Raw genomic sequence first — 19,289 nt, forward strand, 5'->3', positions numbered from 1 at the left:
CTCAAATGACAAAACAATTTGTCGCTTTCAAGGGGGGAAGCAGAATACTTCCATTTGCAAACGAACCTCATGGCAAACGCAAAGGCTTCATTTCGAAACCTCCAATTAAAACCAAATTATGCATTTTTCATATTCACTCTGAAATATTACAGTTTTTATAACTCACCTCATGTTTCCCAAGGCATTGCCTGTAAATACACAAGAACAAAATAAAGGAAATAAAGAAATATAAGGTCAAACAATTTGAATACCATTCCCTCAATTAATCAACCAACTGAAATTCATTGGCCAATTAGAAGCTGCAAGTATGGCCATCAGAATGTGGCCATTTGTTACAATGTCAATTGAAAGAAAAGATGTGTTTTCTTCTAACAGTGAGCAATAGCTTTTACAGCACTAAGTAAATTGTACGTAGTGATGGTTGACCCAGTTACATTCATAACTGGGCTCCCCACTCCAACCCCAAAAAACCCCTGGAAGGTGGTCTCTCGATAACCAAGTATGAGCTCCCAGTTATGTCACTGGAAGCACAACAGGGTCTTATTTCACACCCAAACTCATTACATGGTGGCAGGCTCCAGTGTTGTAATTTCCTCTCCTCTTCCCAACTCCCTCAGGTGCAAGTACATCTGAGAAATTTAGAAAATTCTTGTTTATTTACTTAGTCTACTTGTCCCTGGCATGCTACATAGACAGATGAAGGGGGGGGGGCTGACACAGTATGGTTTAAAGGCAAAGGAGGCCACCATGATGCTGTAGCTAAGCAGATCCAACTCTGGTCAGTATCTGGATGAGTGACCATCTGGGAACCACATGCGGGCTCCCTTGGGATATCTAACGGAAGAAAGGTACGATAAATGTAATAAAAATATATCTATTGTAGCTATCAGACAGATAAGCGAGCTGTTGGAGTGGTACTCTCTTTTGTTTAGTGAATAGGAAACTCTCAGATATACTTTGTGTGTATAAATATGCAACAAATGCAATTCACAGGTTGTGGGCAAAGTCCAGTAATGCTGAACTTTGCACACAACTTAGGCACTCTCAGACAGGCACAATCCACTGGGACATTCTTCTGCGCAAGCTCCACCAAGTTAACACGTACTCTGCTGGATTACCGTGAGCAAATTTTGCAGCTGACAGCCAAACATGTACAGTCGTACCTTGGAAGAAGAACAAAATCCATTCCAGAAGTCTGTTCAACTTCCAAAACTTTTGGAAACCAAAATGTGGCTTCCGATTGGCTGCAGGAAGCTGCCCCATTGGACATTTGGCTTCCAAAAATAGTTTGCAAACCAGAACAGTCACTTCCGGGTTTGTGGCATTTGGAAGCCAAAACGTTCGAGAACTAAGCTATTTGAAAACCAAGGTACAGTGGTGCCCCGCAAGACGAATGCCTCGCAAGACGGAAAACTCGCTAGACGAAAAGGTTTTCTGTTTTGGAGGTGCTTCGCAAAACGAATTTCCTATGGGCTTGCTTTGCAAGACGACGATGTCTTGCGAGTTCCTGCTGGTTTTTTCCCCTTTCCCCCCCTTTTTCTAAGCCGCTAAGCCGCTTATCAGCTGATCCGATCAGCAGATAAGCTGCTAAAAGCCGCTAATAGCGCTAATCCGTCAATGGGCTTGCTTCGCAAGACGAAAAAACCGCTAGACAAAGAGAATCACAGAACGGATTCTTTTCGTCTTGCGAGGCACCACTGTATGACTGTACTAGACTGCGGATCTCCAACTGTTTAGTCTTTTCAACTGATCTGGCTTTACCTCTGGAAATAGCTTTAAAGAAAATGCATAACAGTAAGTCACAGCACAGGGCCATGCCACCCGAACACATAGAAATATGTCATTTCAAAGCATATTTTCATACTCACGTTGGAATAGGGACTTGACATGGAGGGCAAGGCAATGCTGTCTGAATAAATGTAGGCTCAGCTGACTGTTCCCAAGGGCCTGCTGGCTGATGCTGGGATGAAATAAATTTGTTGTTATACAGCACATATTATAAAAGCTAACCATGCCTATAAAAGCTAACCATGGTCTAGGGTTACTCCTACCCCCAATCTCAATCCTTTACTTATTAGAACTCAACGCACCACAACCATTAAAGTCGTGAAAACCAATCACCAGTTCTTAATGTCAGCAGTAGGGCTGTGTCAGGCAGTAAATAAGCAGATCAAACAAAAGGAGCATTCTTACCAGTTAGTTTCTTTAACAATCACAGCAAGAGACAAAGGAATGCATCTGTCTCCAGAAATGGCGTTGCTCCCAGTTAAGGTTCACCCCCTCCGTCCCCATTTTTCTACATCATTCCTACATCTGGTAATCTGAGCTTGTTGCCTCTGTGCTCTCTGTTCTATCACTCTCAAAGCCCATCTAGTCTTAGGCAAAGGGGGGGGTCAGGAAAGCTGTCCAAGGACACTGAATCTGCCAGCTGTCCCTCTCCTGGTGTTTCCTCTTCTAGCTGTTCCTCACCCAGGTTTTTCCCTCTGGACTATGCCCCTCTGCAAACCACTGTTCTAAATCAATACTGTCCTCCTGCCCTTGGGAAGGTTCAGAAAGGGGGGGGGGGCTCCCACAATTCCTCCTCAGTCTAGCCCCTGATAGGCTGTCACTTTTGGAGGGGTTCCAGCAACATCTCAAGTGGGAAGATTATATGGAAAGGAATAATCACAGAATCATAGAGTTGGAAGGGACAGCAAGGATCATCTAGTCCAAGCCCCTTGCAATGCAGGAATCTTTTGCCCAACGTGGGGCTTGAACCTCTGACCCTGAGATTAACAGTCTCTTGCTCTACCAGCTGAGCTATACCAACTGACTGATTCCTGTGGAACCAGCACACTTCTCCCTGAAAGTGGTGACACTGCTACGGGGAGCAATCACATTGTTCTCTCACCGAACCAGTCTGTTTTACAAGTGCTTCATCATGGCAAGGAGCAGGGCAGGAGTGACCACACTTCTCAAAGGTTTTCTTGCAGGGCTGGCGGCAAGGAGGACAAGGGCCGAAGTGGCAGCTGTGTTTCTCTCGAGCAGCATGATGGCAGGTAGGTGGCTGCCTAAAATGAAAACAGGAACTGTCAATAATTGCTACAAAAACTGGTTTACAGTCATTTATTTAACAAAACAACTTACTAGAACAAAAGAGCTCTAAGTGGTTCACAATAGTCATATACACAGCTGCTTGCTTTGTGTATCCCTTTTCCAAACGTGTTATGCTCCAGTCATGATGGAATGAAAAGATATATAAGCATATCACTAACCATATTATCTCCAGAGAAAACCAAATTTTAAAAAATGGTTTTGTAACATTCATAATCAAGTAACCTCACTATGAAAATAACTCGTTTCTAAAGGGAGAAAAATAACTAATTTCTGGCTTAGGAGGCAGTAGCATCCAGAACAGCAGCAGGAGAACGAATCTTAGAGAACCGGAGAGGCTATAGCAGGGACTAGGTGAAACCTAGCCTACGTGGTAAACAGCAGCCAGCAAAGAAACTCTCTCCTCTGACAATGGCGATCGTATTTCACTACAGATTACTTAAAGAAAACAAATGAAAATAAAAGAAAGCAACAGACAAAACACACCGCTTCTCAATTGTTTTAAAATGAAAACAGTTATATTTAGCAAGCTTTAAACTTACAACCATATTTTCAACTAAGTGTAGGATTTGTTGGGACAGATTCAAACATGCTTGGTAGCTTGCCCACTCTATTAAATAACATGAGCTGGAGCATCCAGTCAAGGATGCACTTTTAATGTATGGATGCCAAGTCTGTGAGAGGGTAGCTCTTATTGAGTCTTTACTACAGTTATGAAGAGGACTTCTCCCAGATACTAATAAAGCCCTCTCTCAGAAGCAGTACAAAGTTCATTTCGGGGCTTGCTTTTGACAGCTTGGATTATATTAGCATCAAACAGTTCAAATTGATGGTTTCCCTATTGCTATAGGCATGTTCTCTTATGTAGTTTTGGTGTGGCTTTAGCGTTGACACTATAGCCACATAAAGTTCTGCTCCAAGAGAATGCTTGAATTTGGACAAATAATCACAATCATAATAATTTCATTATTTATATGCCATCCATCTGACTGGGTTGCTCCAGCCACTCTGGGCGGCTCCCAACAAAATATTAAAAACACAATAAAGCATCAACCATTAAAAACTTCCCTGAACAGGGCTGCCTTCAGATGTCTTCTGAAAGTTAAATAGCTGCTTATCTCCTTGACATCGGATGGAAGGGCGTTCCACAGGGAGGGCGCCACTACCGAGAAGGCCCTCTGCCTGGTTCCCTGTAGCTTAAAGTCTCACAGTGAGGAAACAGTCAAGAAGACGCTCCTTCAAGTATACAAGGCCGAGGCCACCTAGGGCTCTAAAGGTCAATACCAAAACTTTGAATTGTGCTCGTAAACAAACTGGGAGCCAATGTAGATTCTTTACACTGGTGGTTTTTCAGAGCTGGAATGAATAAGGTGCCCTGGAACTTTAGGGGTGCTGCTATTACTACAGGAATAATTCAGCTTTGGGACTAACAGCCTTACTTGTGTAGCTACCATACCACTTCCTGCTCAACCTGTATAACTGTAAATAAGCATATTATTATGAAAGCTTTGAATTCAATTGCTCCCTCTCCACTACAAAGGAAGCCGACCTTGACACCCCATCGTCCACCCCACTGTGCTGCAAGATACTAAGAGAAGCTTGCTTCAAGTTCTACTGCTCTTGTAAAACTATTTGGAACTCAAAGCAGCACCTTCCTATGGCAACACCAGCCTTTGAAACGCCTCTCAAGAGTTGCACGTTGCAGTCTTACAGTGCACTGCATACTTCTTTCAAAACACTCAACTGTATTAATGTAGCTCCACCTGCTGAGAAGCCAATAATGTCAAAAGACCTAGTTACGCCATTACAGAATTAAACTGTTTCCAACACTAGTTTCAACAGCTAGGGGACTTTCAAAGCGGTTTGCGGTATCACACGGTGGTCTGATATTCAGGGGGAGTAAAAAATTATTTGCATTAGATTGCTATTTAATACTAACCTGCATGGCTCCTTGCACTTAGGAGCCTTGGTGGTACGTTCTCTACCACATGGCACTTTGAGAGCAGTTTTGCCGCAATTGCACTTCACATCTACAGTCTCGGGACATGGATAGCAGCTACCTACAATGCAGACAAGCAATACAAGTAGCCAACCTTGGAAAAACTTAACACATTTTTAGATGCAATCTACAACAGCAAAACTACTTTGCAATTAATTACCTGGATCCAAATAAGAAGTTATCCATTTAGTACAATTAAAATTAACAATGGTATTATGAATTCAGGAGGCATCGGTCTGGACAAACTCCACCCAGAGAACATGCTACTTATGTTCCCCGAATCTGTTTTGAATGTCAAAAGAGTTAACGCCTTTCTCTACTTTCTGAAAGGTCAGAAGTGAACATCAGATTTCTGACATTTATAAGAAGCCATTTTTTTAAAAAAGAAAAGAAATTACACTGCAAGGATGCAAACATTTCCCTTGCCCACACAAAGGCTCAACATTTGTATTTGAGTATGTCGGAACAAATATGAATATCCTTTCATAATATGAAAAATATGGAGTGGGTAGAACTGTTAAAGCATATATAGCAAATAAAAAGAATTTTTTATCACACTTTAGACAGAGGTGGACAACTTATTCATCCCCAAACAGTTCAAGTGCTCAAGAAGCCAAAGAGTAACAACTGATTATTTAATTCAAGGTATAATTTCTACCACCATGACTAGTGCTAATCAACACATTACACTCTGTTTTTATGAAAAAAACATTAATGTCCTGGATTGGACGCTCAAATATATATATAGGTTCAGAAATGCTATGATTTGAACAACATTAAAGCTATTGGCTGTAATCAGAGATTACAATATTCCTTTTTATAACAATTACCAACAAAGACCCAACTACATAAAGTTTAAAGTACCATTCAGGATGAAAGACTACAAGCAAGATTGCCTGCTCAGTCCTACCTCTGTGGCACACCGAAGGACACTTGTGATTCCGACATCCTAAAGTTCGTCCACATGCTTGATCACACGGTGGGCAATTTCCAGAACAACACTGAAACACACACGCAAGTGTTTTGAAGTACAGAAACTTTAGCTAAAGTGGCAAGCCTATGAATTACTTGGGAGTGAGCCCCAATGAGTAAGCACACAAAGTGTAAGAAAACCATTAACGGTTTGTTTTTAAAATGATAAAGTGTCAAAGAAAAATAAACATGTTGAGATGTCCCTTTCTTAAGGAAGCGCCTTCAGAATATCCTTTGCCATTTTAAAGCATTTCAGCAGTTTCACGCAGGAAGATGGAGTGTTTGTCCATTTGAAAGCAGGGATAACAATTTTCTGACAAGAAACTGATAGGGGAGTCCCAAGTAAGGGCAGGTGGCAAGCAGAAGCTAAAAGCATAAAGCTGGATAGTCCAAATCTTGCCTGGGCTAATAACTAGCTAGTCATTGTTTCCCAGCTGTTTTTGGACTACAATTCCCATCATCCCTAGCTAGCAACACCAGTGGTCAGAGATGATGGGAATCGTAGTCTGAAAACAGCTGAAGTCCCAAGTTTGGGAAACACTGAGCCAGATGGTTTTGAGCTACTATTATTTCAACTCGAGCTCCATAACTTCATTATGGTGGAAACACTGAGTTACATCACAAGAGTGTTGCAAATATTACCAAGGTGATTCATGTCAAGAACCTCAACAATCTGAGGGCTAAGTATTTTTGTTAAGCATTTTGTTTGACCTGTGTACCGTATTTTTCGCCCCATAAGACGCACCGGCCCATAAGACGCACCTAGATTTTAGGGGGGGAAATAAGGGGAAAAAAATTTATTTCCCCCCCCGGGTGCGCTGCGCTAATCCAGAAGCTTGGGGCAAGCTGAGGTCAGCGCGCCCCAAGCTTCTGCGTGCCGGCAAGCAGTCCGCTGCCGCCCCAAGCCTCCCGCACCCGGCAGGAGGTCCCGCTGGGTGCGGGAGGCTTGGGGCGGCAGCGGACTGCTTGCGCGCACCTAGAAGCTTGGGGCGTGCTGAGCTCAGCACGCCCCAAGCTTCTGCATGCCGGCAAGCAGTCCGCTGCCGCCCCAAGCCTCGCGCACCCGGCGGGACCTCCTGCCGGGTGCGGGAGGCTTGGGGCGGCAGCGGACTGCTTGCCGGCATGCAGAAGCTTGGGGCCAGCTGAGCTCAGCCCGCCCCAAGCTTCTAGGTGCGCGCAAGCAGTCCGCTGCCGCCCCAAGCCTCGCGCACCCGGTGGGACCTCCTGCCGGGTGCGCGAGGCTTGCAGACACTCGCCCGAAGCAGGGGGAGCCCTCCAGAGGGCTCCCCGTGCTTCGGGCGACAGGCTGCCGCCCCAAGCCTCGCGCACCCGGTGGGACCTCCTGCCGGGCGCGCGAGGCTTGCAGGCATTCGCCCCATAAGACGCACCCCGATTTCCCCTTCATTTTTGGAGGGGAAAAAGTGCGTCTTATGGGGCGAAAAATACGGTATATTGTACAGTGGTACCTCAGGTTAAGAATTTAATTCGTTCGGGAGGTCTGTTCTTAACCTGAAACTGTTCTTAACCTGAAGTACCACTTTAGCTAATGGGGCCTCCTGCTGCTGCTGCACCGCTGCTGTGCGATTTCTGTTCTCATCCTGAAGCAAAGTTCTTAACCCGAGGTACTATTTCTGGGTTAGCTGAGTTTGTAACCTGAAGCGTCTGTAACCTGAAGCGTCTGTAACCCGAGGTACCACTGTATTCCAAAAAGACCTCACAGATTCTACATGCAGATCTACTAATCTGCTTCAACAATTCTACCTCACTAGCACCTACAGTACCTTCAAACAGGGGATTTTCAGTCTCAGCGCCATCACCTCCTGCTTGCTTTTGAAAAACCTCTTTAGTTTCGCCCTAACACAAAGCTATATACAGCTGAATCTCTCTTAACTGTTTCACCACATTTCTTTCTATTCTTGGCCCAAACTGAAGACTTTGCTATTTTATAGCACCTACAACTAAGCACCTGTTTTAGCACGGTTTTGATGAAACTGCAATTATATTTTGCATGTTACCTTGAATACATTTGAGTTAATCAGCTTCCTTTCTACCTCTAAAAACAGTTCTTCTTCAAAAACCTGTAATCTCAGACACATAAAAGACAAGGGGAGGGACAAGCTAACAAAGCTCAGTAAAACGGTTCATCTGAAAAAGGTTGGGAGTAAAAAAAAAAAGAGGAAAAAATGAAGACAACTCTTAAATACAACAAGGACAAGACAGAGTTAAGGACCAATGAGAGACCAGTGTTAAATGTTTTCTTGTGAGCCATCCAGAGAGCACTATCATGGAGAAGGATACAAATATTGTAAATGAAATAAATGAGTAAGGAAAATGCTCCAGGGAAAGGAGATGGGAATAAATGGAATATAAAAAGCAATGGTCCAGCAAATAAAGCTTTCCAGCACCAACTACTTCACCCTTCAAGTTTCTCCTGTATATTGGATTATTGGATTTGAACTACTAAATTCATTCAGTACTTAGAAAGAACATACTTCTCTTCTTCATTACTCCCCACCCCCTTGTTCCTTTAAGCTTTTGAAAGCTATTTCATCTCCGCCTGAAGATCATACGTATCAGAGAACTAGTATATTTCTTTTCTCTGACTGCTCCAACAAGCTAGTCCAATAAGAATCGCTACTGCCACCTTCTGCAGGTATTTCACAGTGTAGGTGTTGTAAGAGCATCAGTTTTGAATTAGACCATTCTTAAATACAGTGGGACCTTGGGTTACTTGTGCTTCAGGTTACAGACTCCGCTAACCCAGAAATAGGACCTCGGGTTAAGAACTTTGCTTCAGGATGAGAACAGAAATTGTGCTCCGGCGGTGCGGCAGCAGTGGGAAGCCCCATTGGCTAAAGTGGTGCTTCAGGTTAAGAACCGTTTCAGGTTAAGAACGGACCTCCAGAACGAATAAAGTACTTAACCCGAGGTACCACTGTAACCTGATTTCTTTCTCTGTGAGTGGAACGGCAATACAGAAGAACGAAGAAATCCAATATATGTGGGGGATTTTCCCCTCCATAAAAGAACAGCAAAACAGCCATCACAGGCCACGATCGCAAGTAATGCTAAGCCAAACCACGATTTGATGTGTGCTCCCAAGCAGGAGATGACAACCCTTTTGTTCCTTCCCTGTCCATTTAGCTCAACGCAGCATGGCAGCTAAGCCAAGGTTTGGCTTAGCAGTTGTCCGAACCTGAGCTAGGTGTTATACGCTCGAGCCTCCATAAGCATGAGTTACAGCTAAGGTTTGTTACTGTCTACAACTCATGGTTAAGGAGGAAAGAGCTTAACCACAAGTGCGGGTTTGGACAATGTGCTAAGTCAAACCTTGACTTAGCTGCTGAACTGAGTCCAAAGGACTACAGTGGTAAAGGTAAAGGTAAAGGGACCCCTGACCATTAGGTCCAGTTGTGGCCGACTCTGGGGTTGCGGTGCTCATCTCACTTTATTGGCCGAGGGAGCCGGCGTACAGCTTCCGGGTCATGTGGCCAGTATGACTAAGCTGCTTCTGGAGAACCAGAGCAGCGCATGGAAATGCCGTTTACCTTCCCGCCAGAGCAGTACCTATTTATCTACTTGCACTTTGACGTGCTTTAGAACTTCTAGGTTGGCAGGAGCAGGGACCGAGCAACAGGAGCTCACCCCGTCGCGGGGATTCGAACCGCCAACCTTCTGATCGGCAAGTCCTAGGCTCTGTGGTTTAACCCACAGCGCCACCTGTGTCCTTAAGTCAAACCTTGACTTAGCTGCTGAACTGAGTCCAAAGGACCACAGTGGTACCTCAGGTTAAGTACTTAATTCGTTCTGGAGGTCCGTTCTTAATCTGAAACTGTTCTTAACCTGAAGCATCACTTTAGCTAATGGGGCCTCCCACTGCTGCCGCGCCGCCGAAGCACAATTTCTGTTCTCATCCTGAAGCAAAGTTCTTAACCCGAGGTACTCTTTCTGGGTTAGTGGAGTCTGTAACCTGAAGCGTATGTAACCCAAGGTACCACTGTACAGCGCAATGAAGCTGGTGCAAGCTCCTCTCTTGAGCCAGTATGTTTGCCTGGTCTCAGTAAGCCAAAGTTTGCACTTAGCGTGATGTACAAGCCAGGCCACTGCAAGCTGAAAACCGCTGTGGCTTTCTCAGCTGCTCCCACATGCTTACAGGCTGTGTGTCTCAGAAACAGAAGCATTTTTGGAAGTTGAACCAAACTTTTCCAAATAACTCTAGCTATGAAAGGATGGTGATGCATCCTCAATACCTACTCACCTTCCTCTTGCACTGGTGTTTTTGACAGTCCCGGATTTTGGCACACTTTGTTTCACAAAGGTATGGCTTATGGCAGGGCATCTGTTTTGTATGCTTTCCACAGTGGCACTGCTTTTCAACTTCCTGTTAAGATACACATGGAGGAAAACTAAAGCTAGGAGTTGTATGTTCAGCATGTTAAAATTATTTCCATAGCAAAAAAATGAATAGAACTCATCACAGATTAGAATTCCCGGGGGGGGGGGGGAGTAGCATATAAAAGAATTCAATGGTGGAAATGCATAGAAGAGTCTAGCATGCTGTGTGACAAGAGGCCGGAAAGAAACTCTTTCACAGGCTTGAGCTTCTGGGAATAACTAGGAATAACTAGAATCAAAAAGATGGGGCACGTCCTCATAGAAACAACAACTTAATTTGACCTGACCTCAGGAAAACTGTTTACCTTCTCATCTGCTTGTATGAACTAGGCCTAAGAAGAGACAGTAGAAAATGCAGAAGGAAAGAAACATGAGATGGTTGGGAAGGCCACCATTTTCAGAAGAGGAAGAAACTGTAGTTTAGAATATGCCTTTTCAAGCAAGTAGCAGCCAAAATGATGATACAAGCCTATACCATCAGAAAAAGGAAACTTAAGAGGTAGAGGAGCAAGCAGAGGTTGAAATTAGGGGCAGCAGCTACCAGTGGGCCTGCAGAACATGGAATCTCGCCATGTCCTCTTAGAACTATCCAAGCGGATGACAGACTTTGGGAAAGTTTACCTTTACTGCCTCGGTTGTTACAATCATCAAGCTTATTCTGAAGGACACTCTTCAATGGGATTGTTTAAGGCAAGGACATTTTGAATCCTCACAACAAAAAGCAGATAAGCCTATAAAAACAGGCCACATTGAAGCATGTTCCCACACATAAATCCAAGGCAATACAGGAACTTTATCTATTCCCTAGATTTGAAGGACAGAAGCTAGGGGATGTGGTAGCTTGTTTTTTGGTTGAGGACACAAAGCAGAGGACAGCTAAAAGAAGAAATATGTCTTTATTTTCTCTGCCTCAAGGAAGCTCATTGGAGATAAAGTTCTTCAGAAGTCCTGAAATAATGAAAAGTTATTCAAAAACATGTGACTGAACTGGAAGTGAAATGCTAACCTGTCTACAGATTTCACAGGGACCTCGGTGGCAGCGCTGGGAACATCTATGAATCCCACAGTCAAGAGCTTTGTCACAACTGTCTCCACATGTAGGCACATCCTCCGTACATGGTAAAGAAAATTCTAAGTCAAAACAAAACAGCAAACCTTCTGTCATTTATTATACACAACTGAAAAATGAAAGCTGCATTTTAGTGTCTCATTTCATGAAAAAGAAGGCTTTATGTCAAGAAAAGGAGTTACAGTTTTTATATAATGGGCCCAATTTAATTAAGCTAGGCGGGTCTTGTGTCTAACCTCATTCTGGGCAAACTTTAAATTTAACAAAAGTCTGCTATTGTATTACTTTGACTTGTATTTGAATGCAGTTTAGATTTTAGGAAGCTTAGCTATATTGGTGAACTGGATGCATGCTAGATGGGCAGAAAAGAAACACATTCTTACTTGACTTTCCACATGGACAACTCCTTTTGCCAGATCGGGGACACTCTCCACAAGAGCCAGCATGACAAATCTGTTCACAGGCATGATAACCACAAGGCAATGTTTTGCCACACACCTGTTGGGAAAACACATACAGCACATGCAAGTGAGGAATTTAACAAAGCAATGAAATACAAAAATCCAATGGAATGCAAGAAAGAAAAAGGTGATTGCTCCCTGAATTCCATATTAATAAAAAGGAATAGGTGAACTCTTCCTGAACCATATTGTTATAAGAATTAAACATCTTTTGGAGCAAAGCTTTGTTCAAGTTACATCAGCCTTATTCAGCAAGAAAAGATGACAAGCAATTACAGACTGGCCATATTCCAGCAGCATGCTAAGCCACAATTTAGTGCAATGTGTATGTGTCAGCTGTGAGTGTGCAAGTTCACTCTTCCTTCCTATGTGGCTGGAAGGAGTTTGGAAGCTTTTACTTAACCACAGTTTGTAGTTTCATCAGAACCAACAAACTCTGGAATAAATCAGCTTGGAGGCATGGAAGCTTCCGAACTCAAAGTTCATTGAGCCTCATCCCAGTTTCTTCTGGTCACACCAAACTATGGTTTAGTGCAGGCATGTCCGAAGTCCAGCCCGGGGGCCAAATCCAGCCCCCTGGTTGATTTAATCCGCCCCCCCCAAGCAATTCTGAGAAATGAATCTGTTGCGGCCCCGGAGCGCCTGCTGTTTGATTTGTACTGCCCAGGAGCCAATGCATCAATGGAGAGCTGCCCCCCCCCCAAAGGAATAAGTCCACCAATGACTTTAATCCTTAAAAAAAGCTCTGCAACTTTGGGCAAAATCCTTTTAAAAAGCTCAACAACTTTGTTCACTTCATCAAATCTGGCCCTCTTTGAAAAGGTTTGGACACCACTGGTTTAGTATGATTTTTTTAGTATGATGTTTGGCCACTAGGGAAATTTTTCTGTGACGTTACATTTTAATCACAGAGCAACGAAAGTTGGCTATTTTGCAAAAAAATAAATGAATGATGCAGCTTTCGTATTTCACTAGTGAAGCTCTCATCATTGTAACAGCTCAGGGAGGGAACTGTAGACTGCAGATGTAAAATGCATCTCAGCTCTACAGGCAGAAAACCGCACTGTACACACAGCCCTTTGCAGAGGCAAGACTGTTCACTGCCATGGACTGTATGACCAAAATTATTTATTTAATATTCAACAAAAGTAATACAGCACAAAGATATAAACTAAAACTTTCAAACTCTCAGGGGGGGAAAGCCTACAAGGAGCCGTCCTCTTGTTTTGTAACAAGTGCGGCAAAAAGGAAAATTTCTGCAGGTGAAGCTCGCTATGCCAAGGCCGAGAGAAGCTGAACGTGCTGAAATTTCCCCGTCCTCCTTCATGTGTAACCATGCCACAAAGGAGACAACAGAAAAAGAGAGAGATGTTTATTTTCGCATTTTTATGCCATAAAACGAGGAGGTCTAGGCCCTCAAAGGGGCTTTGAGACGTATAAATATTGGGTTACATCCAATGGCGTCCCCCTGCTGACAGAAGGCTCTTTGATTCAGTGGATACTTCAGTCAGTCAGCATAACAGGGAGGGAGGTCATTTTCACCAATTCCTTTCCCCTCAGCAGCTGCAGATCACCGTCCACAACTCTTGAACAGAACTGGGTTCATGTGTGGGAAGCTGCAGAGGGGGAGGAAGATCAACAAAGAAGATGATGCTTCTTCGTGTGCTGATGACGGAAGCCTCCACTGGATCAAGTAGTGCTCCGTCAACAAGAGGGCACTGCTGAATGCAACCAAATGTATTTTGTAATAACCACTGCGTCAAACGCACGCTAAACGAGGAATTATTGGGCTCTCTTGTGAAACCTTTTATTCATAGCCACTTGCATAAAATGTGGCCACAGACTCTAGTCTACAAGCTATGGCATGGATCCAGAACTGTTCCACAGAGGGTCACAGAGGGCAGCCTCCCAATTTCTCCTTCCCAACGAAGAAGTACCCTACACCATCTGAAGTAATCCCCATTCCCTGAGGAATAGGGTTCTCAAGGGGTGGGGGTGGGATGGACAAGGAGCTGGTGAGGAAGGGCCAGGAAAGCTCCAGCACATAGCATGGATACCTTTGGGATCCACATGTAGCAGCACTTGCAACCACAGCAACACAAAGTGGCTGCAGCCTGTAATCCCAGCTGAGTTGCAAGCTGCTGGTAGGTCTGCTGCTAACCATAAAGGTAAAGAGGTAAAGAGACCCCTGACCGTTAGGTCCAGTCACAAATGACTCTGGGGTTGCGGTGCTCATCTCGCTTTATTGGCCGAGGGAGCCGGCGTACAGCTTCCAGGTCATGCGGCCAGCATGACTAAGTCGCTTCTGGCGAACCAAAGCAGCGCATGGAAATGCCGTTTACCTTCCCGCCGGAGCGGTACCCATTTATCTACTTGCACTTTGACATGTTTTTGAACTGCTAGGTTGGCAGGAACAGGGACCGAGCAACGGGAGCTCACCCCATCCCGGGGATTCGAACTGCTGACCTTCCAATCGGCAAGCCCTAGGCTCTGTGGTTTAGACCACATACAGTCATGTTAAAAAGGAAGAAGGTGCTCTTTGAACTCTGTGGTTTTACCTATCAGGACGTAATAACATCCATCTGCTCCTTAGCAGGTCTTAAAATAAGGTAAATACAACCTCTGCTGAACAACAACACATGGTGTATTACACCGCGTCATGATTTATTTAACATAAAGCCAAAATGGAGAAGCCATGTGTGAAAAACTAAGCACACCCTACTGCTTCCGTAGAAATTAAGAGGCTCAGTGGGCAGACAGGTGCTGCAAAACAAATTTCCTTGCTTAATTGTATAAAGTGGGACCAAAATTGCTGTTTTTCCAAATGATGCCATTAATCCCTTATGCTTCTTCATGTTAACACATAAGATTTCTTGCTAGAGGTTGGGGCAGGGGACAGAGTCAATGCTGGTAACACCTGCCACCCTTCTTATATAATGAAACCCTATATCTGATGACAAAGAATGGCAACATTTAAGGATACTTACCCGATCACACTGCCATACAGGACTTGCACAAAGCCTCTCTGCTACTTGCCTACCGCAGATGCAAGCTTGTTTACTGACTCTTGGACAGGGCTCGCATTCTCCTAAAGGTAAGGCAGAGTTAAATATTAGAATACAACTTGGACAGAGATTGTTTTAATTTCTTCACCCACTGGGGAGAAGGACAGGGCGCGGGCGGGAGTGTTAGAAGTAACACCCAACACAGAAGTAACATCCAACACAGAAACATCTACCTGGATGACAAGGTTTCTCACAGTTGTGCTGTCCACAAGGCAGCTTTCGCCCACAGGGCAGCTGACATGACCACTCTTTGGTACTGCATCTTCGTGGCACAGGCTTAACCTTCTTGCAGTAGCAGGTTATTGTGACCATCTTTGGACAAGGCGGGCAAGGACCTAGAAATAAGAAAAAGAAAGGTTATCACAGATATGATATTCCAGCATAGAACATCCGAGTTGTCAAGTCAGAATCAACAGGGACTGGGGAGACCTTGATTCGAATCCCCTCTCTGTCCTGAAATTTGCTGGTTAACTTAGGGCAGCCTAAGCCACCTCACAAAGCTATTGAGATGATGCCATGAAAAATTCATGTGCGAGATTGTATTATATTGTGTTTAGTATGTCAGCTATACAGTAACTACTGGCTAGTATCCCAAAGTTTTCACTTATTGGCAACTTTTTAACGTGCTACCTGATGTAAAAAATCAGTTCACTCTCACATAACAATATTAGTAACCATATTACATTTTTAAATCTGCACTGTCCTAGGCTTTTAATTACAGCGATACCTTGGTTCTGGAACAGCTTAGTTCCCGAATGTTTTGGCTCACGAACACCGCAAACCTGGAAGTTGCTGTTCCGGTTTGCAAACTATTTTTGGAAGCCGAACGTCTGACGGGGCATCCACAGCTTCCGATTGGCTGCAGGAGCTTCCTGCAGCCAATCAGAAGCCACACTTGGGTTTCCAAACATTTTGGAAGTTGAATGGACTTCCAGAACAGATTCCATTCGACTTCCAGGGTATGACTGTATAGCTTACGTACAGCTACATTAACATCACATACCTGGGTGACAAAGTAGCAGGCACCTGTGTCCACAGGGAGGCTTGAAGTCTCTTTCACATACTTGGCCACAGGAATGTGGAACTAGCCAGGGATCAAGTGGCGGGTCCTCTACCTTTCTGCAGTAGCAGTAGTAGCGAGTGGGAGTCTCCGATCGCTTGTACTCAAATCTGCACTTTGGACTGAAAGATCAGAGGAAAATTCACAGAGACTTTGGTAAAGTTCAGCTGAAGTATATGACTTTACTGCAACCGCAACAGTGATGCAGCCACAATTATGGATGCTAAATGCTGATTCAAAGCCCAATGTTTACCAACAATACAAAAAACAACAACAAAAAACCGTGACACTATAACATCAGCCATTAGCAACTGAAATAGATTTATTTATTTATTTACAGGATTTTTTACAGTGCCTTTCAAAAAAGTGTTTCCAGGAAATTTACAGAGATGCATGTAAAAACATAATATTAAAAATACAGGTTCCATCCAACTGTATTCTTAAATGAATAGCTCAGTCAGTAGAGCATGAGACTCTTAATCTCAGGGTCATGGGTCTGAGAGCCACGTTGTGCAAAAGATTGCTGCATAGCAGTGGCTTGGACTAGATGACCAAGTCCAACTCTACACTTCTATGATCCTAAGTCAAAGCAGCATTAAATAGAGAAAACAGTTTAAGCAGCCCCAGAGAATAAAAGTATTTACCTGTTGCCTGTTGCCAAAAAGATACCAGCACCAGGTGAACCTCTCTGGGGAAAGAGTTCTACAGAGAAGGCACCGCAATCAAAAATACATTTTCCCTGGCTGCCTCACTTAGCAGATAGTCTTAGTTCATGGAAGCTTGACATGGAAGCAGGTGTCCCTTCAGGTAGCTAGGTAGGGCTCTCAAAAGTGAAGCCCTTGAGTTGTGTTTTGCAACAGACTGGAAGCCAATGGAGTTCTTTCAAAATCTATGAGATGTTTTCCCAGCAACTGGTCCTTGTTCCTACCAGAGCAGCTCTATTCTGGACCGAAAACCTAGTTTCTACCGTCTTCAAGAGCAGTCCCATATAACGATAGTCTGACAATAAAGTTACCAACCCACGGATGATAGTTGTCAGGCTCTCTCTATCCCAAAGAGGTTGCCTAAGCTGGTGAAAAGCACTCTGCACCACTAAGGTCACTTGGGCCTCCAGTGATATAACAGGATGCAGAGATATCCATCCCACAGGGAGGAAGCCAAACACTATTTCTTCAAAAATTAAAAATAAACCACCCACTCAAAAGAACTGCTGTCTTGTTCAGTGTATGGACTTCCATCCATATTGTACGCAAATAAGACTTTTTGTGAAACTTCAACTAACATTATGATTTCAACTGTGCACTGAATGAAGAGGTTAGAGATCAAAATTCTCACAGGGAAATTTCACATTTCCACTCTACTGCTGCTGTGCAACTGCTTAACCCTAAGCACCACTCAAAAAAACAAAACAGGGTCACATTTGCCATTAAACAAGGCTAGAGGAGAAAAGAATTGAGGTCAAAACTCAAGGGAAGATCAAAAGGGCAAATTATACCAACCAGAGTAGCAAAGAGAAGGAAGAAATTAGGCTTTCTGTCCTCAGACATTATTTTATTTTTGGTTATGTTATGTTTCAACAGGAGCATTTCCCCAGCTTTAAAGCTGTATATACTAAAAGTTCTTGAAACAGAGAACTTTCATCTGAGCAAATGGTGTGGGATTCAACTGATTTACAATGTTTTAAGTTCACCCATTACTACTTAAACGTGTTTAACTTTAGTTGGCTGTGCTCACAGAGCAGCCAAGTCATCCGTCACGGAGATGGTATTTTCATGCACACAACACCAACGTACCCTGGGATTGCTAAAGATACTTAAATGCAAAGGAATTTTTTCATTAAATGCAACATTAGCGCACACATTTTACAGCTGTCTGGCTCTTCTTTTAAGTACTGTTTTCCCACCACATAAAGGAGCTTTCAAAATAAAACCGTAAAAGCCTACCAAGGCCATGGATAATCCCTCTTTCCGAAATCATCATCTGTCAATGGAGAAGATATTAGAAAAAGGCTATCCTTAGCCCACTTCTGTATGCAAGGCATGTGAAATATGCAGAAACATCCAGAACAACTCCAGACCTAGAAGGCAGATAAAGATGTTTCAAAGGCCTTTCCAAGTAAACATGCTGATTTGGCGTATAAAATTCAACACACATATGCAACAATCCTCCTCTCCCACTGCCGCAAAAAAACTAAGGTGAATATTGGGTTTTATTTATTGTGCTATGTCCTGATGTAGATCTTGTTATCAGGCTGTGTAAAGCAGCATTTTATTTATTAAAAAAAAATTGTTAGCGTATTTACATGAATCGAATGCTCCGTTGAATCTAATGTGCACCCTAATTTTCGCAATGTAATTTGGCCAAAAAAGGTGCATATTACATTCAAATAAATACGGTATTTGAATACAGGGTATGTTATAGAGTTTAAACAAATGGAGCACAGACTTATTAGTAGTTTTAAAAAAATGTGGTCAAAGCATGACAGACACAATTTCACAATTTCTGTATTTCACAACAATCCACACTATAGTTTACCAAGACCACGTGGCCATACTGACTCCTGGAGAGCATCTTGAGCCCACCGTGTTCATCAGAGTGTTGGTGCTGACATTTAAAGCCCTAAATGGCCTCGGTCCTGTATATGTGAAGGGGCATCTCCACCCCCATCATTCAGCCTGGACAGTGAGTTCCAGCTCCAAGGGCCTTCTAGTGGTTCCCTCACTACGAGAAGTGAGGTTACAGGAACCAGGCAGAGTGCCTTGCACCTTCTGGAATGCACGCCCCCAGGTGTCAAGGAGATAAATAACTATACAACTTTTAGAAGACATCTGAAGGCAGCTTTCTATAGGGAAGTTTTAAATATTTGATGTTTTATTATGCTTTTGTATTTGTTGGAAGCTGCCCAGAGTCGCTGGGGTTACCCAGTCAGGTGGACAGGGTACAAATAATATAATTATTAATGATGATTATTATTAAGCATAGTGCAATGAAGCAGATAAGCCAAGGTTTGGCTTAGTGCGTCATCCAAACACAGGACTCTCCTCCTTAGACATTAACCAGAGGACAAACCTTGGGTACAGGCAGTGGTTAAGGAGGAAAGACTTTAACCATGATCCTAGGTTCAGACAACACACTAAGCCAATCTTGCACTGCACTAAAAAGACCAGGAGAGGAG

At 43.5% G+C, this 19,289-nt stretch overlaps 1 protein-coding gene across 4 annotated transcripts in view; it reads right to left on the bottom strand.

The window, feature by feature from the left end:
• NFXL1 (nuclear transcription factor, X-box binding like 1) overlaps window positions 1–19,289 on the bottom strand; it is a 72,517-nt gene that overhangs the window by 32,613 nt on the left and 20,615 nt on the right. For all 4 annotated transcript variants that reach the window (XM_083459832.1, XM_083459831.1, XM_083459833.1 and 1 more), the window contains 12 exons: window positions 18,058–18,191; window positions 16,058–16,236; window positions 15,228–15,389; window positions 14,977–15,077; window positions 11,912–12,026; window positions 11,466–11,590; window positions 10,323–10,445; window positions 6,003–6,093; window positions 5,033–5,153; window positions 2,891–3,050; window positions 1,869–1,960; window positions 167–188 (listed from right to left, as the gene is read on the bottom strand). In XM_083459832.1, the coding sequence (XP_083315958.1) occupies window positions 167–188; window positions 1,869–1,960; window positions 2,891–3,050; window positions 5,033–5,153; window positions 6,003–6,093; window positions 10,323–10,445; window positions 11,466–11,590; window positions 11,912–12,026; window positions 14,977–15,077; window positions 15,228–15,389; window positions 16,058–16,236; window positions 18,058–18,191 (1,425 nt within the window). The remainder of the gene's footprint in view (window positions 1–166; window positions 189–1,868; window positions 1,961–2,890; window positions 3,051–5,032; window positions 5,154–6,002; window positions 6,094–10,322; window positions 10,446–11,465; window positions 11,591–11,911; window positions 12,027–14,976; window positions 15,078–15,227; window positions 15,390–16,057; window positions 16,237–18,057; window positions 18,192–19,289) is intronic.

The sequence above is a fragment of the Podarcis liolepis genome (genome assembly GCF_965112155.1).
Source record: "Podarcis liolepis genome assembly, chromosome: 9".
Lineage (NCBI taxonomy): Eukaryota > Metazoa > Chordata > Lepidosauria > Squamata > Lacertidae > Podarcis > Podarcis liolepis.